This window comes from Trichomycterus rosablanca, chromosome 26 (assembly GCF_030014385.1).
Source record: "Trichomycterus rosablanca isolate fTriRos1 chromosome 26, fTriRos1.hap1, whole genome shotgun sequence".
In the NCBI taxonomy this organism is placed as follows: domain Eukaryota; kingdom Metazoa; phylum Chordata; class Actinopteri; order Siluriformes; family Trichomycteridae; genus Trichomycterus; species Trichomycterus rosablanca.
Window position 1 is genome coordinate 18212164 of NC_086013.1, and position 18936 is coordinate 18231099.

At 39.6% G+C, this 18936-nt stretch overlaps 3 protein-coding genes across 3 annotated transcripts; 2 read left to right on the forward strand and 1 right to left on the reverse strand.

Annotated features, from left to right (window-relative positions):
- The first annotated feature begins 1469 nt into the window (after positions 1 to 1469).
- LOC134303752 (phospholipid scramblase 1-like) lies at positions 1470 to 6962 on the forward strand. The gene is made up of 6 exons (XM_062989225.1): positions 1470 to 1515; positions 3252 to 3377; positions 4885 to 5105; positions 5205 to 5366; positions 5701 to 5859; positions 6739 to 6962. Exons 1-6 carry the CDS (start codon positions 1470 to 1472, stop codon positions 6796 to 6798), a joined length of 774 nt encoding a protein of 257 aa, XP_062845295.1. The 3' UTR covers positions 6799 to 6962.
- Positions 6963 to 7103: 141 nt separating this feature from the next.
- On the reverse strand, positions 7104 to 9258 carry LOC134303753 (zona pellucida sperm-binding protein 3-like). Its single transcript, XM_062989226.1, has 5 exons — positions 8893 to 9258; positions 8097 to 8215; positions 7818 to 7888; positions 7614 to 7686; positions 7104 to 7361 (listed from the first exon to the last, which is right to left on the reverse strand). The coding sequence occupies exons 1-4, from the start codon at positions 9256 to 9258 to the stop codon at positions 7628 to 7630; spliced, it is 615 nt and encodes a 204-aa protein (XP_062845296.1). The 3' UTR covers positions 7104 to 7361; positions 7614 to 7627.
- Positions 9259 to 16077: 6819 nt separating this feature from the next.
- Positions 16078 to 18615, forward strand: cldn15b (claudin 15b). The gene is made up of 4 exons (XM_062989227.1): positions 16078 to 16315; positions 17452 to 17616; positions 18079 to 18160; positions 18504 to 18615. Exons 1-4 carry the CDS (start codon positions 16099 to 16101, stop codon positions 18613 to 18615), a joined length of 576 nt encoding a protein of 191 aa, XP_062845297.1. The 5' UTR covers positions 16078 to 16098.
- Positions 18616 to 18936: the final 321 nt, after the last annotated feature.

Consider the following 18936-nt stretch of genomic DNA (forward strand, 5'->3'; position numbering starts at 1 on the left):
TTCTAAATAAAATAAATTAAAATCAGTGATTAAAAGCTGCAGGTTTAAACATCTGAAAGCTGCTAGCTTTAGCACAATGCTAACTCTCCCACACTGAGGAAGGTAAGCTGCTCAGTTAGCTTAGCATGCTAAAGCTAACCCTACTTGTTTCCTATGCGCACCTAGCTAAGCTAACGAGCCCTTGCAGTGTAGAAGCAGAACCGCGGAATAAAACTACACCGAGCGACAGAAAAGTGTAAAAGAATAAAAGAGTAAGTTAGTGTGGAGAGCTGATATAAAAATAATGATGATAAATCACTCCGTTCAGACTCCATTAAAATCTCCCACACACAAACAACCTGCAGCTAACAGTGAGCCGCCATACCGAACCCGGGCACGTCACTTCCGGCCAAAAAAAAACACAACAACACGAACGCGCACAGTCGGGAGCGCGCAAAATAATATTTACATTTTCAGCATTTAGCAGACGCTTTTATCCAAAGCGACTTACACAATGAGCAATTGAGGGTTAAGGGCCTTGCTCAAGGACCCAACAGTGGCAACTTGGTGGTGGCGGGGCTTGAACCGGCAACCTTCTGTTTACTAGTCCAGTACCTTAACCACTGAGCTATCACTGGCACATTTAATAATTTTAATAATAACCAATAATCAATAATTAACTAATTAATATTATAATATATCAGCATAAATACAGCAATATAAATATAAAACACTGCTCTGTTTCATTATTACTTCATTATAATGTAATTTATATCCAATATGATTTTATATTAATATTATTTATAATATCTATATTCTAATGTTTAATTTCTTATTCTGATTTATTATTAACAATAATTATTATGATTACTGTTATTATTATTATTACTGTTATTATTATTATTATTATTATTATTGGTGTTGTTTTAAAAACATTATAAACTAAAATTAATAAATACGTTTAAATGAAAATGAAATAAACATTATTAAATGAATTGAAACCACACACACACACACACGTACACACACACCTGTACCTTTGAACAGACCTGTACACACCCCTGTGAGTGTGTCACTGTAGTCAGGAGCTGAAGGTGAGCAGATCATTACAGTTATGATTTGTAATAATAATGATTATTTTACTGATATTTTATCCTGATGCTCTTATATTTATTTATTTATTATATTTTTCTTTCTAAAGTGACCTCGAGTGTGTTAAAGCCACTCTAAATAAAACATTATTATAGATGTTATTCAGTATCGAGTGTGTGGGATTAATATTACTGGTGTTAATGTGGAACAGAAGAGCATATATGTGTGTGTGTGTGTGTGTGTGTGTGCATTTATTTATATAAAATACTGTAGTAAATAGTCTGTTAGTTATAAAATGTTGTAAAATGTAATTTAATGTAAATAATGAGATTCATTAAATAAATGAATATAAATGAAATAATTAGGATTGTTTTTATGATTTCTGTTTTTAGTTAATGATGGAGTTTAAACCATCGTACGGTTTCAACCCAGCGGTACCACCCGGTCTGGAGTATCTAACACAGGTAACATACACATTATACACGTCATATACACGTTATATATACACACACATCATATACACACACATTATACACGTCATATACACGTTATATATACACACACATCATATACACACACATTATACACGTCGTAGACACGTTATATATACACACACATCATATACACACACATTATACACGTCATAGACACGTTATATATACACACACATCATATACACACACATTATACACGTCATATACACGTTATATATACACACACATCATATACACACACATTATACACGTCATATACACGTTATATATACACACACATCATATACACACACATTATACACGTCATATACACGTTATATATACACACACATCATATACACACACATTATACACGTCATATACACGTTATATATACACACACATCATATACACACACATTATACACGTCATATACACGTTATATATACACACACATCATATACACACACATTATACACGTCATATACACGTTATATATACACACACATCATATACACACACATTATACACGTCGTAGACACGTTATATATACACACACATCATATACACACACATTATACACGTCATAGACACGTTATATATACACACACATCATATACACACACATTATACACGTCATATACACGTTATATATACACACATCTTATACACACATTATACACGTCATAAACACGTTATATATACACACATCTTATACACACATTATACACGTCATATACACGTTATATATACACACATCTTATACACACATTATACACGTCATAAACACGTTATATATACACACACATCATATACACACACATTATACACGTCATATACACGTTATATACACACACACATCATATACACACACATTATACACGTCATAGACACGTTATATATACACACACATCATATACACACACATTATACACGTCATATACACGTTATATATACACACATCATATACACACACATTATACACGTCATATACACGTTATATATACACACACATCATATACACACACATTATACACGTCATATACACGTTATATATACACACATCTTATACACACACATTATACACGTCATAAACACGTTATATATACACACACATCATATACACACACATTATACACGTCATAGACACGTTATATATACACACACATCTTATACACACACATTATACACGTCATATACACGTCATAGACACGTTATATATACACACACATCTTATACACACGTTATATATACACACACATTATATACAGATGTTAGAGAGTAATTTGGGACTGAACGGGTGAGATGAATAAACTGGAGAACTTTGGTTCTCTGTAATAAAACGTTTCTGTTTATTCACGTTTATCACCCTCATAAACCCTCACAGTCACTCACTGTCAAGTCCGAAAGTCCAAGTTCAGCACCAGGAACTTATCTCATCAACATGAACTAACTTGAACTAACCTGAACTAACCCAAACTAACCTGAACTAACCAGAACTAACCCAAACTAACGTGAACTAACCAGAACTTATCTGAACTAACCAGAACTAACCCAAACGAACCCAAACTAACCAGAACTAACCATAACTTATCTGAACTAACCTGAACTAACCCAAACTAACCTGAACTAACCATAACTTATCTGAACTAACCAGAACTAACCCAAACTAACCTGAACTAACCAGAACTTATCTGAACTAACCAGAACTAACCAGATCTGAAGCTGGTGATGAACACGTCTGTATTTGTGTGATTAAATTCTTTATTATTTATTTTGTTATTTTACAGGTGGATCAAATTCTGGTGCATCAGAAACTGGAGCTTTTAGAAGGTAAAAATAAATCGTTCATTTAAATCTGATGTGAGATTTTATATCAAATCTGTTCTGATTATTTATTAAATAAATTAATGTGATATAATATAATTATATAAATATAATGTAATAATATAATGTGATTAAATATAATTATATAAATATAATGTAATATTATAATGTGATATAATATAATTATATAAATATAATGTTATAATATAATGTGATTAAATATAATTATATAAATATAATGTAATAATATAATGTGATTAAATATAATTATATAAATATAATGTAATATTATAATGTGATTAAATGTAATTATATAAATATAATGTAATATTATAATGTGATTAAATGTAATTATATAAATATAATGTAATATTATAATGTGATTAAATGTAATTATATAAATATAATGTAATAATATAATGTGATTAAATATAATTATATAAATATAATGTAATATTATAATGTGATTAATATAATTATATAAATATAATGTAATAATATAATGTGATTAAATATAATTATATAAATATAATGTAATATTATAATGTGATTAAATATAATTATATAAATATAATGTAATATTATAATGTGATTAAATATAATTATATAAATATAATGTAATATTATAATGTGATTAAATATAATTATATAAATATAATGTAATAATATAATGTGATTAAATATAATTATATAAATATAATGTAATATTATAATGTGATTAAATGTAATTATATAAATATAATGTAATATTATAATGTGATTAAATATAATTATATAAATATAATGTAATATTATAATGTGATTAAATGTAATTATATAAATATAATGTAATATTATAATGTGATTAAATGTAATTATATAAATATAATGTAATATTATAATGTCATTAAATATAATTATATAAATATAATGTAATATTATAATGTCATTAAATATAATTATATAAATATAATGTAATATTATAATGTGATTAAATGTAATTATATAAATATAATGTAATAATATAATGTGATTAAATATAATTATATAAATATAATGTAATATTATAATGTCATTAAATATAATTATATAAATATAATGTAATATTATAATGTCATTAAATATAATTATATAAATATAATGTAATATTATAATGTGATTAAATGTAATTATATAAATATAATGTAATAATATAATGTGATTAAATATAATTATATAAATATAATGTAATATTATAATGTCATTAAATGTAAGAACTGTTAGAATGATTCATCATGATGAAGCTGAAACGTTTATTTAATTCTCTATTAATTCTAAAACGTCCAACAAGCTGCTAATACAGTTACGTAGCTCATGTAGCTAGGCTAGTTAGCAATGTTCTGTATATGTTGTAGCTAGGCTAGTTAGCGATGTTCTGTGTACATTGTAGCTAGGCTAGTTAGCAATGTTCTGTATACGTTGTAGCTAGGCTAGTTAGCGATGTTCTGTGTACATTGTAGCTAGGCTAGTTAGCAATGTCCTGTGTTGTGTGCAGTGCTGCTGGGCTGTGAGATGAATAATCGCTATGAGATTAAGAACAGCGTGGGTCAGCAGATCTTCAGCGCTGTGGAACAGAACGATTGCTGCACCAGAAACTTCTGTGGTCCGTCACGCAGCTTCACCCTCCGAATCTCCGATAATAACGGACAGGAAGTGATTCAGCTGGCTAAGCCATTCCGCTGCACTTCCTGTTGCTGCCCATGCTGTCAGCAGGAGGTACCACAGTCTGATTTAGCCGAGACCACGTACAGATTTATCGTCGCTCACCGACCTCACATCGCTTTAATCGTTTTATTCTTCGTATGTTTGGTGCAGATGGAGATTCAGTCTCCTCCAGGAAACCCCATCGGTTACGTGGTTCAGAAATGGCATCCATGTTTACCTAAACTCTCCGTGCTGGGGGCCTCGAGGGAGCTGTTACTGAGCATCGAGGGGCCCGTGTGTGTGGTCAGCTGCTGTGGAGACGTGGATTTTCAGGTTATACGTTATTTTTCACCTCTAGTGGTTAGAAGCTGAACTACAGCAGCAGATCCTGTTTCCATCCACCTCATAATATCACGAGATGCCATTTAGCCAGAAGTCTGTCATGTTTTCATTTGTGAGCAAGGGGTGGGTGGAGCAGCAGTCTATCACATTAGCCAATCACTGGTGAGAAAGAATTCTTATTTATTTATGTACAAACGTGAAAATCTCACAGTTTTATTCTACTTTATTAAAGGTATTATTTCATAAATGTACGTCTTTCCTGTTGTATTAGCATTAGCATTTAGCCAGCAGTGAGCGTCTGGTACTGAATGTTACCCACTTGTAGGTGATTGGATCAGACGGCTCTGTGATTGGTCAGATCAGTAAACAGTGGAGTGGACTGTGTAAGGAGAGTCTGACCGATGCTGATAATTTTGGACTGACCTTCCCCATGGACCTGGATGTTAAAATGAAAGCCGTGCTGCTGGGAGCCTGTTTCCTCATCGTGAGTTCATTCATTCATACATTCATTTATTCATCCAGCTCATCACATTCATGCTTTTATTTATTTATACACAAACCACATTTCCATAAAAGTTGGGACGCAGAATTAGAGCAGATGTTGATGGAATGTTGAAGTTTCAGCAGGTGAGGGAATAATGACCGGGTATAAAAGGATCCACCTGGATCAGGATCAGTCTGTACAAGCAATAATGGGGCATGGCTCACCACTGTGTTCCAAACTTCATCAGAGAAAAAAGACCATCTTTCACCGTCTACTGTACATAATATTGTAAAAAGATTCAGGGAACCTAAACAGATCTCAGTTTGTGTGAAGCACGGTCAGAAAACACTGCTGCTGGATCAGATGCTTTAAATGACCACTAGGAGGCGCTCCGGGGGAGCAGTGGGATTTTCCACAGGGGCTCTGATCTTTCTGAGTTCGAATCTCAGCTCCGCTCCCGGTTGGCAGCACCTGCAGCAGACAGAATCGGCCACTAGTCTGCTGGGTGGGAAAAGACGGGACTAAAAAGTGGGTGGGGTCTTTCACGCTGTGTAAGGACCCTGGTTAGTAGGTTGAGGCGCCTGTACAGAAGTGGAGGAACGTGGTGATCAGTGCGTGACTCTCCGTGAGCGAGACCGACCTCACGCACCGATCCACCGAAGTACGGGGGGATAAGAAGGGGTCGGTGGAGGGAGGGCGTGTCAGGAGGATATACCCTCCTCGTACACCATCGGGGTCTCCAGCAGAGGAAGAGGAACTGGCTATGACTAAACTGGGAGACATAAATAAAATAGTACAGTGTACTAAAATGATTGTACTAATATATAAAGATCATTAATGTGCTGGTGTATAAGAACTGATCACATGTTGTTGTTACAGGACTTCATGTTCTTCGAGAACGTGGGAGATTCAGGACAGACGTGCAGCGTGTTCGGATAAACGATCATTAACGATCATTAACCATTCAAACTGCAGTCACGTCATTTTATTATTTCACTTCATTTTTACATTCATGTTTTGTGGATTTGTGAAGCGTAAATAATGTAAAGCAGCTCGTTATAATAAACAAATCTGGGTTTTATTTCTTCACTTCCGTTATTGATGGAACCGATTTAGAACCATAGCTGCACTGATGCCGAATCCACACAAACTCAGTCCGTCCACCCTAAAACTGGACGTATGGACACCATAATTATGGGACCTGTCCTCATTAAAAAGTAAAAACATTAAAAGTGACGCTCAGATGATTTTATATGAAACTTTATTATAGAAAACATGATATTGTGGGTACAGCAGACGACGGTTCCTCCACCACGCCGAGGTTCGTTCAGATTTTCACGCTGAAGTTAAAGAAGCAAAATTACAAATTCACTGAAGTTTAGATTTAATTAGTGCAGTAAGGAATCAGTAACGTGGATTTCATGATGAATGAAGTGCTCAGTGCAGCATGACGACCGGACCGACGACCGGACAGACGCTCAGCACCGCGGGGCTCAGTCGTCCTGAAGAACAGACGCAAACACAAACCAGTCAGAGGAGGACGAGGACGGCGGTTATCATAAACATCACACACATTCAGTACGATTCAATTCTGTTTGTTTGGATTCAGGGGTCAGAGTACTGCACCCCGGAGCTGAGAGGGTTTAGAGCCTCGCTCAGGGGCCCAACAGTGGCTGCATAACAGAGCCTGGATTCAAACCCACAACCTTTATATTGACATTATTATTATTATTGGTATAAAGCAGCACCGGTACCTGATCCATCAGATCTACGTTTCTCGTATCCTGGCTCTTACACACTTCCTACCTCCCTTCACCACTCCTCCAGCTACACACACACACACACACACACACACACACACACACACACACACACACACACACACACACACAATAATGAAAAAATTAAATATTATTTAAAAAATCATTCATTTATTTACTAAGAGAGATGAACCGTACCCATCTGGTGCTGGCGGTTAAAGGTCAGTGCAGCAGATCCAGGCTGTTGATTACTGCTTACAAAATTAATCCTGTAACAATCACACACACAATCACACACACGTTTGGAGGATGTTCAGTCCTGTAATCAGAGTGTGGTGTGTACAGTGTGTGTTGATCTGAACCTGTTCTGATCTGAGGTTCAAAGCCGAGTGTGAGTGTTTCCAGGTGAACCTGATCCACAGAGACCCTGACCAGGATTAAGTGAGATAGGGTAAAACGGAGAAAGTAAGAAGGAACCTTTGGTAACGACACTCGACAGGAATGGCGGCGCTGGTGCTGCGTGTGATACCGAAGAGGTTGAGCGTGGGGGGGGTGTAGAACAGCGTGTTGGAATAAACCAGCGTGTCGTCTTCTAACTGGGGGAGAGAAACATTAATGTTTATATTAAATTCAATTACAATTCAGCCACAGCAGGTACTAACAGCTGTAATAAATCAATCATATAAAGGAAATGATGCTTCCGAGTTTGTAGCAACAGTTTAGGGAAGGTCCTTTCCTGTTCCAGCATGATCATGTCCCTGTTCTAGAACGATATAAAGTAAAGCTCCAGTGACCTCGATGATCCGGTCTAAACAAAGTGAACGTGGTGGAGAGAAACCAGGAGCCAGAGCCCTTAACCCTCAATTGCTTAGACTGTGTACGGTCACAGATAAACCTTCCACACCCTGCAGTCATGATACAGGACCATGGTCAGAGAACACGACCTGCTGCACCCTACGGTGCAAACCCTCCATCCTGAGAACCTTCCAGATTCCATCATGGTGAAAAACACCAAACAGACCGACACGCTTCATCAGGAGGGTTTAATCAGTCCGACTCCCTCTCAGCTCCACCGTCACTACATCACCCTGAGTGCAGACTGTGTGGGAGATCTTCACCTCATAAAGCCCTCAAAGAAAACATGAGGCTCAAACCTCCACACAGACTCAGCAGGACTGATGATGATGATGATGATGAAGTCTCGTGCACACGGTTATAACGCCCCGCCCCTCCCGCCGCTGATGAATGAATGAATGAATGGTTTGAGACATACCCAGCTCTCCGCGCCACACTCGTGCAGGTTGGCGGTGATCACGTGCTCCTCCGCGGGGCTCCAGGATTCCTCCGCGCGCACAGGTGAGCAGGTTCCCGCGGCTCCGCGCGCACCGAGTCGCAGCTCGTCTGCAAACACGCGCATCCCGCTACCGTACAGATCAGCGCGCACGCGCACAACCATGGCGTTCTCAGTGCAGAGCACGCGCACGGGCGGAAACACCGGTTCAGGCGCGAGCTTGTACTCCCTCCCATCCGGGTCCTTCTGCGCACATCCGCTCAATAACAGAGATAAAAGTGCCGCGGTGAGCACGAGCTTCCTCATCTTCATCATCATCATCATCATCATCATCCGGGTCTCATTCATCACCACGAGCTCTTAACCGTTAATAAGCTGCACGCGCCCCCCATTTCAAGCTTCCGCTTCAATTAAGCGCTGGCCCCGCCCCCTTCAGCCAGCCAATTAGTGACGCCGTAAAAATGTAATCAGTAATAAAAATCTCACATTAACCCCCAAATACCTTCAACCTTCAACTGATCAATAACATCTGATAATAAAATCAATCACTTTCATTACTGTTAGAATAAATCCAAATAAAGTCACTGACGTTTAATAATGAACCATTAGAGTTTATTAAAGTTTATTAAAGTTTATTAATGTTATACACTGAATCTGAATCTTGATGCCTGGAACTGAAACACAATAAAGTTTGTGAGATAATCGAGTCAGTACTGAAAAAAGCTGAAGTGAACAGTTCAACAGTTTAAGAAGATTTCAGATGCATGATGGGACGGAACTTATAAATGTTATGATCTACAGTCCATAATATTACTGAAATATTTAGAAAATCCAGAACAATCTCTGCATAAAGGACAAAACCAAAAACTAATATTGAACGCTCGTGACCTTTGACCCCTGACGTTTCTGTAATGAAATCTTTTATAAAGCAAGAAAATCCAAAAATCACCGAAACAATTAAAGGAGAGGAGGAGAGGTAACCATGGGAACCGCATCCCTGTCCCAGCGTTTAGGAAAGTGTTCCAGCCATCAAAGTTAAAATAAAAAGCTGAAATTATTAATTATTTTGTCGAGACGCTCCAGACGCTCGCTCTGGCTGCACGCTTTCTGTCTGCTCTCCGCTTGCTTTTAGTTTTTAGTTATTTTTTATCTTTTATTTCTAAAATATAGAGCTCAATCAGCAGACACCGACAATAGATCGGCTGGAAAGGCACAGAATTACAGAACTACATTAAACTAGACATTTAGTTAATGGAGTTTTCCACTAGCCGTCAGACTAAAAAACTCGGGCACAGTTATCAGGACTACCATGGCTCCTATCACTACAGCGGGTTCTTCATGCTGCTCCAACTGCTACAGACTCCTACGGAAAATCGCTGTGCTGGAGACAAAAATGCTCACAATTCTACCTGGAACGGATAGGAGAAATGGTTCCAGATCACTCGAGGGTGAGTCAAAATCTAACACAGAACAACCAGCTAAACTAAGGCTAGACAGCTTAACAGACTTCCTGAAGCTTGACAGAAGTCAGTCAAAACAGGGGAACAGAAATGAGCCATGTGAGAGAATAAGTCGGTGGCACAAACTTGGAGCAAAACCAAAAGCACAAAAGCAGCAGGTGGCTGTCTTAATGTCTTCCACGCCAGACTGTTCATCATGGGCTCGGAAAGCTAAAACTATTCCAAAAGCTAGCACAATTGCACCCCGTGGGAAAATAGCAGGGTCGCAACAAAAACCGATCCCTTTGCTGAATCGTTTTGAACCGCTCAGAAATCTGATCGAGGTTATCCCCAGCGGTAATGGTAACGAATCAAAACCAGCGAAGCTGACTATAAAAGGGGCTCAAAGCGGGCTAGCAAAAACACGAGGCTGATCAAGCAGAGGCCCTTGCCTGATGCAGAGAACGCTCCGAAAACTCTGATCGTCGGTGACTCTGCCATCAAGAATATAGGCAGCAGATCGATGCCAACATGCTATCTCCCGAACGTGACTGTCTCGGAATTAAATGAGGAACTTCCCAACATCCTCTCCCAGCATGGAGCGATCGACCGAATTATTCTGCACGTGGGCAGAAGTGACATTCGCAGAGAGGAGTCAGAAATCTTAAAGAACAACTTCACTAAACTGTTTAATACACTTGAGAGGCTGACTGCTCAGAAGTTCATCAGTGGGCCTCTCCCAGCCCGAGGATCTAATATGTTTTCACGGCTACTCAACCTCAACACGTGGCTAAGCAGAACCTGCAGTTTGAAAGGTATGGGTTATATTGACTATTTTAATCTATTCTATTTTAATCTATGGCACCCACCTAAGCAAGACTGGAGTGAAGGCACTAAAGGACAACCTCCATTTTGCTCTTCGCCACCCATCTGCTTCTTGGACTGACTCGACACAATACGTGCATCCTCAACCTCCCTCACCTGCTTTCAACCATGAAGGACCATCAAACATACAATCCCCATCACTGGAGAACACGGCTCAGGCTGAGTTTCTGACTCTTGACGAAAGCTATTACGACCTTCATCATCAGGCAGTGACACAGCAGTCAACAGCAGAGACATCACAGTCATCCTCCAACTTCTCTCTCTCAACAACATCACCTCCACATATGGATTTCACAGAGAAAATGGAGAAACTGGTGTGTGTTGGGACTAAATTCTCACACTCCATCTCAGCCAGTCCACAGGTTTCACCCAAAAAGCGCAGGGCACCCCTTCCCCTTCCCCCCTGTCCACAGCCTCCTCCCCGTTCTCTGAGGCCACTTCAGCACCGTCAGCAGCAGCCTTGTACTTCATCTCCTCTGGCTGTACAGAGTTCAGAATGTTCAGCGAGTGCTACTGATAGCGGCTGCAGAATACAAAACAATGATAACTCGTTGTGATGTGTTCAGGGTCCTTGCTATAGGAGATATGATACTGACAACAGTTTGGAGAGTAAGCTTGGACCCAGTATGCCTGAAATGTTTTCTATTCCTGATTAGAAATAGAAAGAATAGAACGCATTCAGCATATCAAGTCAACCAGTCTAACCTCGTACCTGTACCACGACAACCTCGGGCTGCCCCAGGGGCTCCTTTGGTTCCTTTAAAGCTAGCTCTGCTTAATATTAGATCTCTAGCCAACAAATCATTTTTAGTGAATGACATAATTCTATCCTACGGTTTAGATTTTCTGTTTCTAACTGAAACATGGTTAGCAGAAGGCAGCAGTGCTACTGTTCTTAACGAAACAGCACCAGCAAACTTCAGTTCTATAAATGTGTGTGGAAGTGGTAGGAAAGGTGGAGGAGTAGCTGCCTTATTTAAAGATGTATTCCAGTGCAAAGAGACTGTACTTGGCAATTTTATGTCTTTTGAATACCTCTGTTTTATTTTGAAGGGTACTCCCAAAATTTTATTTTTAACCATTTATAAACCTCCAAGATACTCTGCACATTTTATAGAGGAATTTACTGAACTACTGTCAGTTATCTCCAGTGAGTACAGCTTCTTCATCATAACTGGGGATTTTAACATCCACTTAATAATTAATAAATAATAACAAGGACAATAACACCAAAGAACTTCTTGGACTTTTTGACACATTTGGTCTATTGCAACATGTGAAAGGGCCTACACATACTCGAGGGCACACTCTGGATCTAGTTATTTCTAAAGGTCTTAACATTTCTTCTGTTATGGTCAAGGACTTGGCCCTCCCTGATCATTTTTGTGTCTTCTTTGAAATGCTGATCACTCCAAATGCTCAAACAAGCTCTGTTTCTGTTAAGAAAAGGTGCATAAATGAAAGTACTAGTTCTCAGTTTATGGAGGCCATAGCTATATCACCAACTTTAATTGCAGAGTCAGTTGATGAACTCCTGGATAACTTTAACGTGAAAATATTGACTGTCATGGATGTGGTTGCCCCGGTAAAAGTCATGAAAACATTGAGCAAACAGAAAGCACCATGGCGTAACACAATGATGGTAATAGCTCTGAAAAAAGAATGCAGGAGAGCTGAACGTAAGTGGAGAAAAACTAAACTTCAAATCCACTATGATCTCTATAAGCAAAGCCTTTGTAGTTTTAACTCGGAGTTATGCAGGGCTAGACAGCTGCACTTCTCTAAGATCATTAACAGGAACATCAACAACACCCGCACTCTATTCAACGTGGTCGACAAGCTTACAAATCCTCCAAAACGGATCACACCAGAACTTCTGTCCACAGAGAAATGTAATGAGTTTGCTCATTTCTTCTGTGAAAAAATCAAAACTATTAGACTGACAATCAACGACATGTTGTCTCGACATACTGCCATCTGAATTTTTTAAAACTATTTTTAACTCTGTAAAAAACTCTGAAATAGTTAATGGCTCACTAGCATCAGGCGTTTTCCCAAAGTCACTGAAAACAGCTGCCATTAAACCACTCCTAAAAAAGAGATCTCTGGATGCGTCTGTGTTAAACAACTACAGGCCGGTCTCAAATCTTCCTTTCATAGCTAAGATCATTGAGAAAGTTGTTTACAATCAAGTCAGCAGTTTTTTTAATTCCAGTGGTTATTTTGACAAATTTCAGTCAGGCTTTCGAGCTCACCACAGCACTGAAACGGCTCTCATAAAAGTGTTAAATGATCTACGGCTGAATACTGACTCGGGTAAAATATCAGTTCTGGTTTTACTGGATCTTAGTGCTGCCTTTGACACTGTAGATCATAGAATACTGCTGGATACTTTCCGGAACAGTCCTTAATTGGTTCAGGTCTTATTTAGAAGACTGGAGTTACTTCGTCACTATTGGCAGCTGTGAATCTGACAGGGTGGCTATGACATGTGGAATCCCCCAGGGATCAGTTCTCGGACCTCTTCTGTTCAATCTTTATATGCTGCCATTAGGCCAAATGCTACAGGCTAACAACATTGATTACCATAGTTATGCAGATGACACACAGATATATCTGGCTCTCTCACCAGATGATTACAGCCCAATAGATTCACTGTGTCAGTGTCTGGAGGACATCAATAACTGGATGAGCCAGAATTTTTTACAGTTAAATAAGGACAAAACGGAGATTGTTGTGTTTGGCAGCAAAGAAAAGAGGACCAGTGTCAGTGTACACCTCAGTTCCCGGGCTCTAAAAACCAAAGACCAAGTCCGAAATCTTGGCGTTCTAATAGACTCAGATCTCACATTCACCAGCCATATTAAAACCATCACCAAAACAGCCTTCTACCATCTTAGAAATATAGCCAAAATCAAGGGTCTAGTGTGCCAACCTAGAGAAGCTGATCCATGCTTTTATCTCCAGTAGGGTGGACTATTGTAATGGTCTCTTAACTGGACTTCCCAAAAAGACCATTAAACAGTTACAGCTCATTCAGAACGCTGCTGCTAGAGTTTTAACCAAGACGAAGAGAACTGAGCACATCACTCCAGTTCTAAAATCTCTACACTGGCTTCCAGTTAGTTACAGAATAGAATTTAAAGTGCTGCTACTGGTCTATAAATCATTGAATACATCTCAGAAATGTTTAGAGAATATAAACCCAGTAGATCTCTTAGATCCATGGACTCAGGTCAGCTAGTTGAGCCCAGAGTCCAAACTAAACATGGTGAAGCAGCATTTAGCTGTTGGGCTGCATATAACTGGAACAGACTGCCAGGAGATATTAGATGTTCCACAAATGTAGAAATCTTTAAATCCAGGTTAAAAACTTTTGCTATTACCCTCATTTTACCATATTTCTTTGTGTTTTTCACGCTCTTAATAATTTTTTTATAGAGTAGTGTATGAGTGTTTGTTGACATTACTGCGGTAAGTTGTGTAGTTTAATGAATCAGTACTAGGTGATGCTGTGTGTTCCACCCCGGTGGGAATCAGACGAGACTGTGTGATACCGTCTGGCCCATAGTACTAGAAAAGGTGACGTTGTGTGTTCCACCTGACCCGTAGTTTAAGGATAAACAGTAAAGACGTCTGGGACGCCTGTCTATGTAAGACAGAGATATCACCATGGACGAAATCGCTATATGAGAGTCATTGTGTGGCAGTAGAACTGGAACACTGTACTATTGGTGACGACCGGTAGTATAAGTTACTTTGTCTGCTGTCAGTCTGTAGGATAGTCTTAGTATTTAGTACTGTAATCTCCCCGTTATTATGTATAATTAATCACTTATAATAACGTGTATCTCTCTTGTTTTAATTTTATATTCTCTAAATTGTAGTGTACTGTATATTTTCCTTTAGTTTTCATGTTCTTAATTGCTTATCTCTCTTGTTTTATTTTCTTTTAATTTTTCATGTTCTTAATTTTTATCTCTGTTGTTTTAATTTCATATTTCTTAAATTGTAGGGTATATTTTACTATATTTTCCTTTAGTTTTCATGTTCTTAATTTTTATCTCTGTTTGAATTTCATGTTCTTAATTGTAACTAAATGTTTGCAAGAAGTCTTTCTGAGGTTCTAGATCTCAGGAATGTTTTAATGCTTTTAATTTTTCTTTATGTAAAGCACTTTGAATTGCCACTGTGTATGAAAGGTGCTATACAAATAAACTTGCCTTGCCTTTATTAACTTTAGAATCGGTTTAATAAAGTTTAATATATTTTATTTTCTCTTGTTTACAATAAACAGCATCATTATACACTAGCACCACCACCATGGTGTTTTACAGCAGGTACAGGGTTTTCTGCTCCACACAAACTTCAGTGACGGAACCTTCAGTCAGTCGGAGAGAACTGAAGAACCGACTGAACCAACAGGATGGGCGTGGCGGGCGGGCGGGCATGGAGGTACCAGGTGAATGTAAACATGCGGCGTTAATGATTGATGTTGGAGCTGATCTGAGGAACTGAAGGTTACGGTTTATGGAGAGTAATGACAGCGACACACCCCTCACACCCCCGCACCTGGGGAAGGGGGCAAACCAGGTGACTTCCTCTACTCACCTGAAGTGTGTTAGTGTGTGAGCCAGTGCAGCTGGAACGAGTGTGTGTATGCACGTGTGTGTACCAGTGTGTGTATACCAGTGTGTGTATACCAGTGTGTGTATGAGTGTGTATACCAGTGTGTGTATACCAGTGTGTGTATGAGTGTGTATACCAGTGTGTGTATACCAGTGTGTGTATACCAGTGTGTGTATGAGTGTGTATACCAGTGTGTGTATGAGTGTGTGTACGAGTGTGTGTTAGTGAACAGAGGATGCGGAGTGCAGTGCAGGTGTGTGGCCTGTGTTTGGGCTTTTTGGGTAGTGTGTGCGCGGTTGTATCGCTGCAGGTTCGAGCCTGGAAAAACTCGAGTGATGACGGTGACGTGATCATCACCTCAAAGATCTACGAGAATCTCTGGACGTCCTGCGCTGAGGATTCAACCGGAACCTTCAACTGCTGGTTCTACCCATCAGTACTGGCTCTACCAGGTACTGCACACACACAAACACACACACACACACACACACACACACACTTATACACACACTCACTTATACACACACTCACTTATACACACACACACACACTTATACACACACACACTTATACACACACTCACTTATACACACACTCACTTATACACACACTCACTTATATGCACACACACAAACACACACACACAAACACACACACACACACACTTATACACACACTCACTTATACACACACACACACACTCACTTATACACCCACACACACACACACACACTTATACACACTCACTTATACACACACACACACACTTATACACACACTCACTTATACACACACTCACTTATACACACACACACACTCATACACACTCACTTATATACACACACACACTTATACACATTCACTTATACACACACTCACTTATATACACACACACACTTATACACACACTTATACACACTCACTTATACACACTCACTTATACACACACTCACTTATACACACACTCACTTTTATACACACACACTTATACACACACACTTATACACACCCACACACACTTATACACACTTACTTATACACACACACTTATACACACACTCACTTATATACACACACACACACTTATATACACACACACACACACTTATACACACACACACTTATACACACACACACACACACACTTACTTATACACACACACACACACACTTATATACACACACACACTTATATACACACACACACACACACACACACACACTTACTTATACACACACACACACACACATCTCGTCACCTCCACCGTCAGCACCGTGGTGAGGTTGGTGTTTATGACGGTGCTGAATGATTCAGGTTGAATGATCGAGACGCTCCAGGTTCTTTGTGTAGATCAGACTCAGACTTTATTAGAACTCATGATGTTTATGGTAGCGGATGCAGCGGCTCCGGGTCTGATGGTGTCGAGGGTTATAAAGTGATCAGGAGCTTCAGGATGACGTCGGGTCACGACCCAATAAAACCTGAACAAAATCACCTGTTTAGATTAAAATAAAACTTTATTTAACCCTAAACATGTTTATTTACATTTTAATTTATGTGTGTGTGTGTGTGTGTGTGTGTGTGCAGCTTATATCCAGGCGTGTCGGGCCCTCATGATCACCTCTGTTGTGTTGGGGGCGCTCGGTGTCTCAGCCACACTGGTCGGGATGCAGTGTTCCAAAGTCGGAGGAGAGAACTACAGACTGAAGGGGCGCATCACTGCTCTCGGGGGAGTCGCCTTCATCCTGCAGGGTATCAAAGATCAAAGAGAACTCTTAACACAACATGGGTGTGTGTTTCATCTAATGAGCTAAAACATTAACACCCCCCAACACCCCCTCCCCCCAAAACCACGCTGGTACATGTGAGGGTGAGGGATCTATTAGATGTTGATCTGACGGAGGTTCCTCGTAGTTCCTGGGTTGAACTCAGAAGATCTGATGAGCATGAAGGCCTGAGGAACACATCCACCCTCATACAGAAGATAAATGAGGAACCCTCAGGAACCCTGGGCAGAGGTCAGAGCGGGTTCGACAGTACTGGGGTGGTCATAATGTTTTGGCTCATTGGTGTGTGTAAATACACATATTTATGTTAAGCACACTTTGGGGGGGGGGGGGGGGGGGGTCAGTTTAATAACCCATCACGTCACTGAGGGCCACTGAGGGCCCTCCATCACCCCCCATGTTATTAATGTGGTCCCTCTGGTTGCAGGACTGTGCACCATGACGGCGGTATCGTGGTACGCCTCTATCGTCGTACAGACGTTCTTCGACCCGCTCCACCCCGGCACCAGGTGGGTGTTTGTGCTGCAGGTTTGATTTGTGATATTATGGGATGGAGGAGGGAGTAAAAGAGAATAAATAGTTTGCGGAGCACACAGAGTGCAGGGACGGGATCTTCCTGCCTGGATCAGGGAACAGAGGAATAAACAGAGCGGCTGTATCCCATTTCTCTAAATCACTTCCTCACACTCTGTGGAGCACGCTGTATGATGAAGAGAGAGTGGATTGGGACACAGCCCTGAAAGCTTCATAACGAGGCCCCAAAATTCTATTCACCAAGTCTCCTAATTCAAACCCGTTATAAGTACTGTAACTGTGGGGATTTCACTCGTGTGTGTGTATGTGTGTGTGCAGGTTTGAGATAGGTGAGGGTTTGTATATCGGTTGGTGTTCAGCAGCGCTCGTTCTGATTGGTGGAACCTCATTACTGTGCACGAGTGGAAACGCTGACGATGAGAAGTGGTGAGTTATGAGACGCTTTACCAAAAGTTTGTGGACGCCAGATTGAGGATTCTCTCAAACAAAACACGAGAGCTGTTACTTATGCAGTGTGAACCAGCACTGACTCACCACTGGGTTCCAAACCTCGACTGAGAGCAACCTCAGCTCACCCTCAGCTCCTCAGGGGCATCGTGGACGGGGTCTCTGTGGCTGAGCGTGTACTCTGATGTGCATGATGACAGATGGTGGCGTCCACAAACTTTTGACGATGTTCTGTGTGACTCCTGTACTGAATGTTACTGGATGTTACTGGATGTTACTGAATGTTACTGGATGTTACTGAATG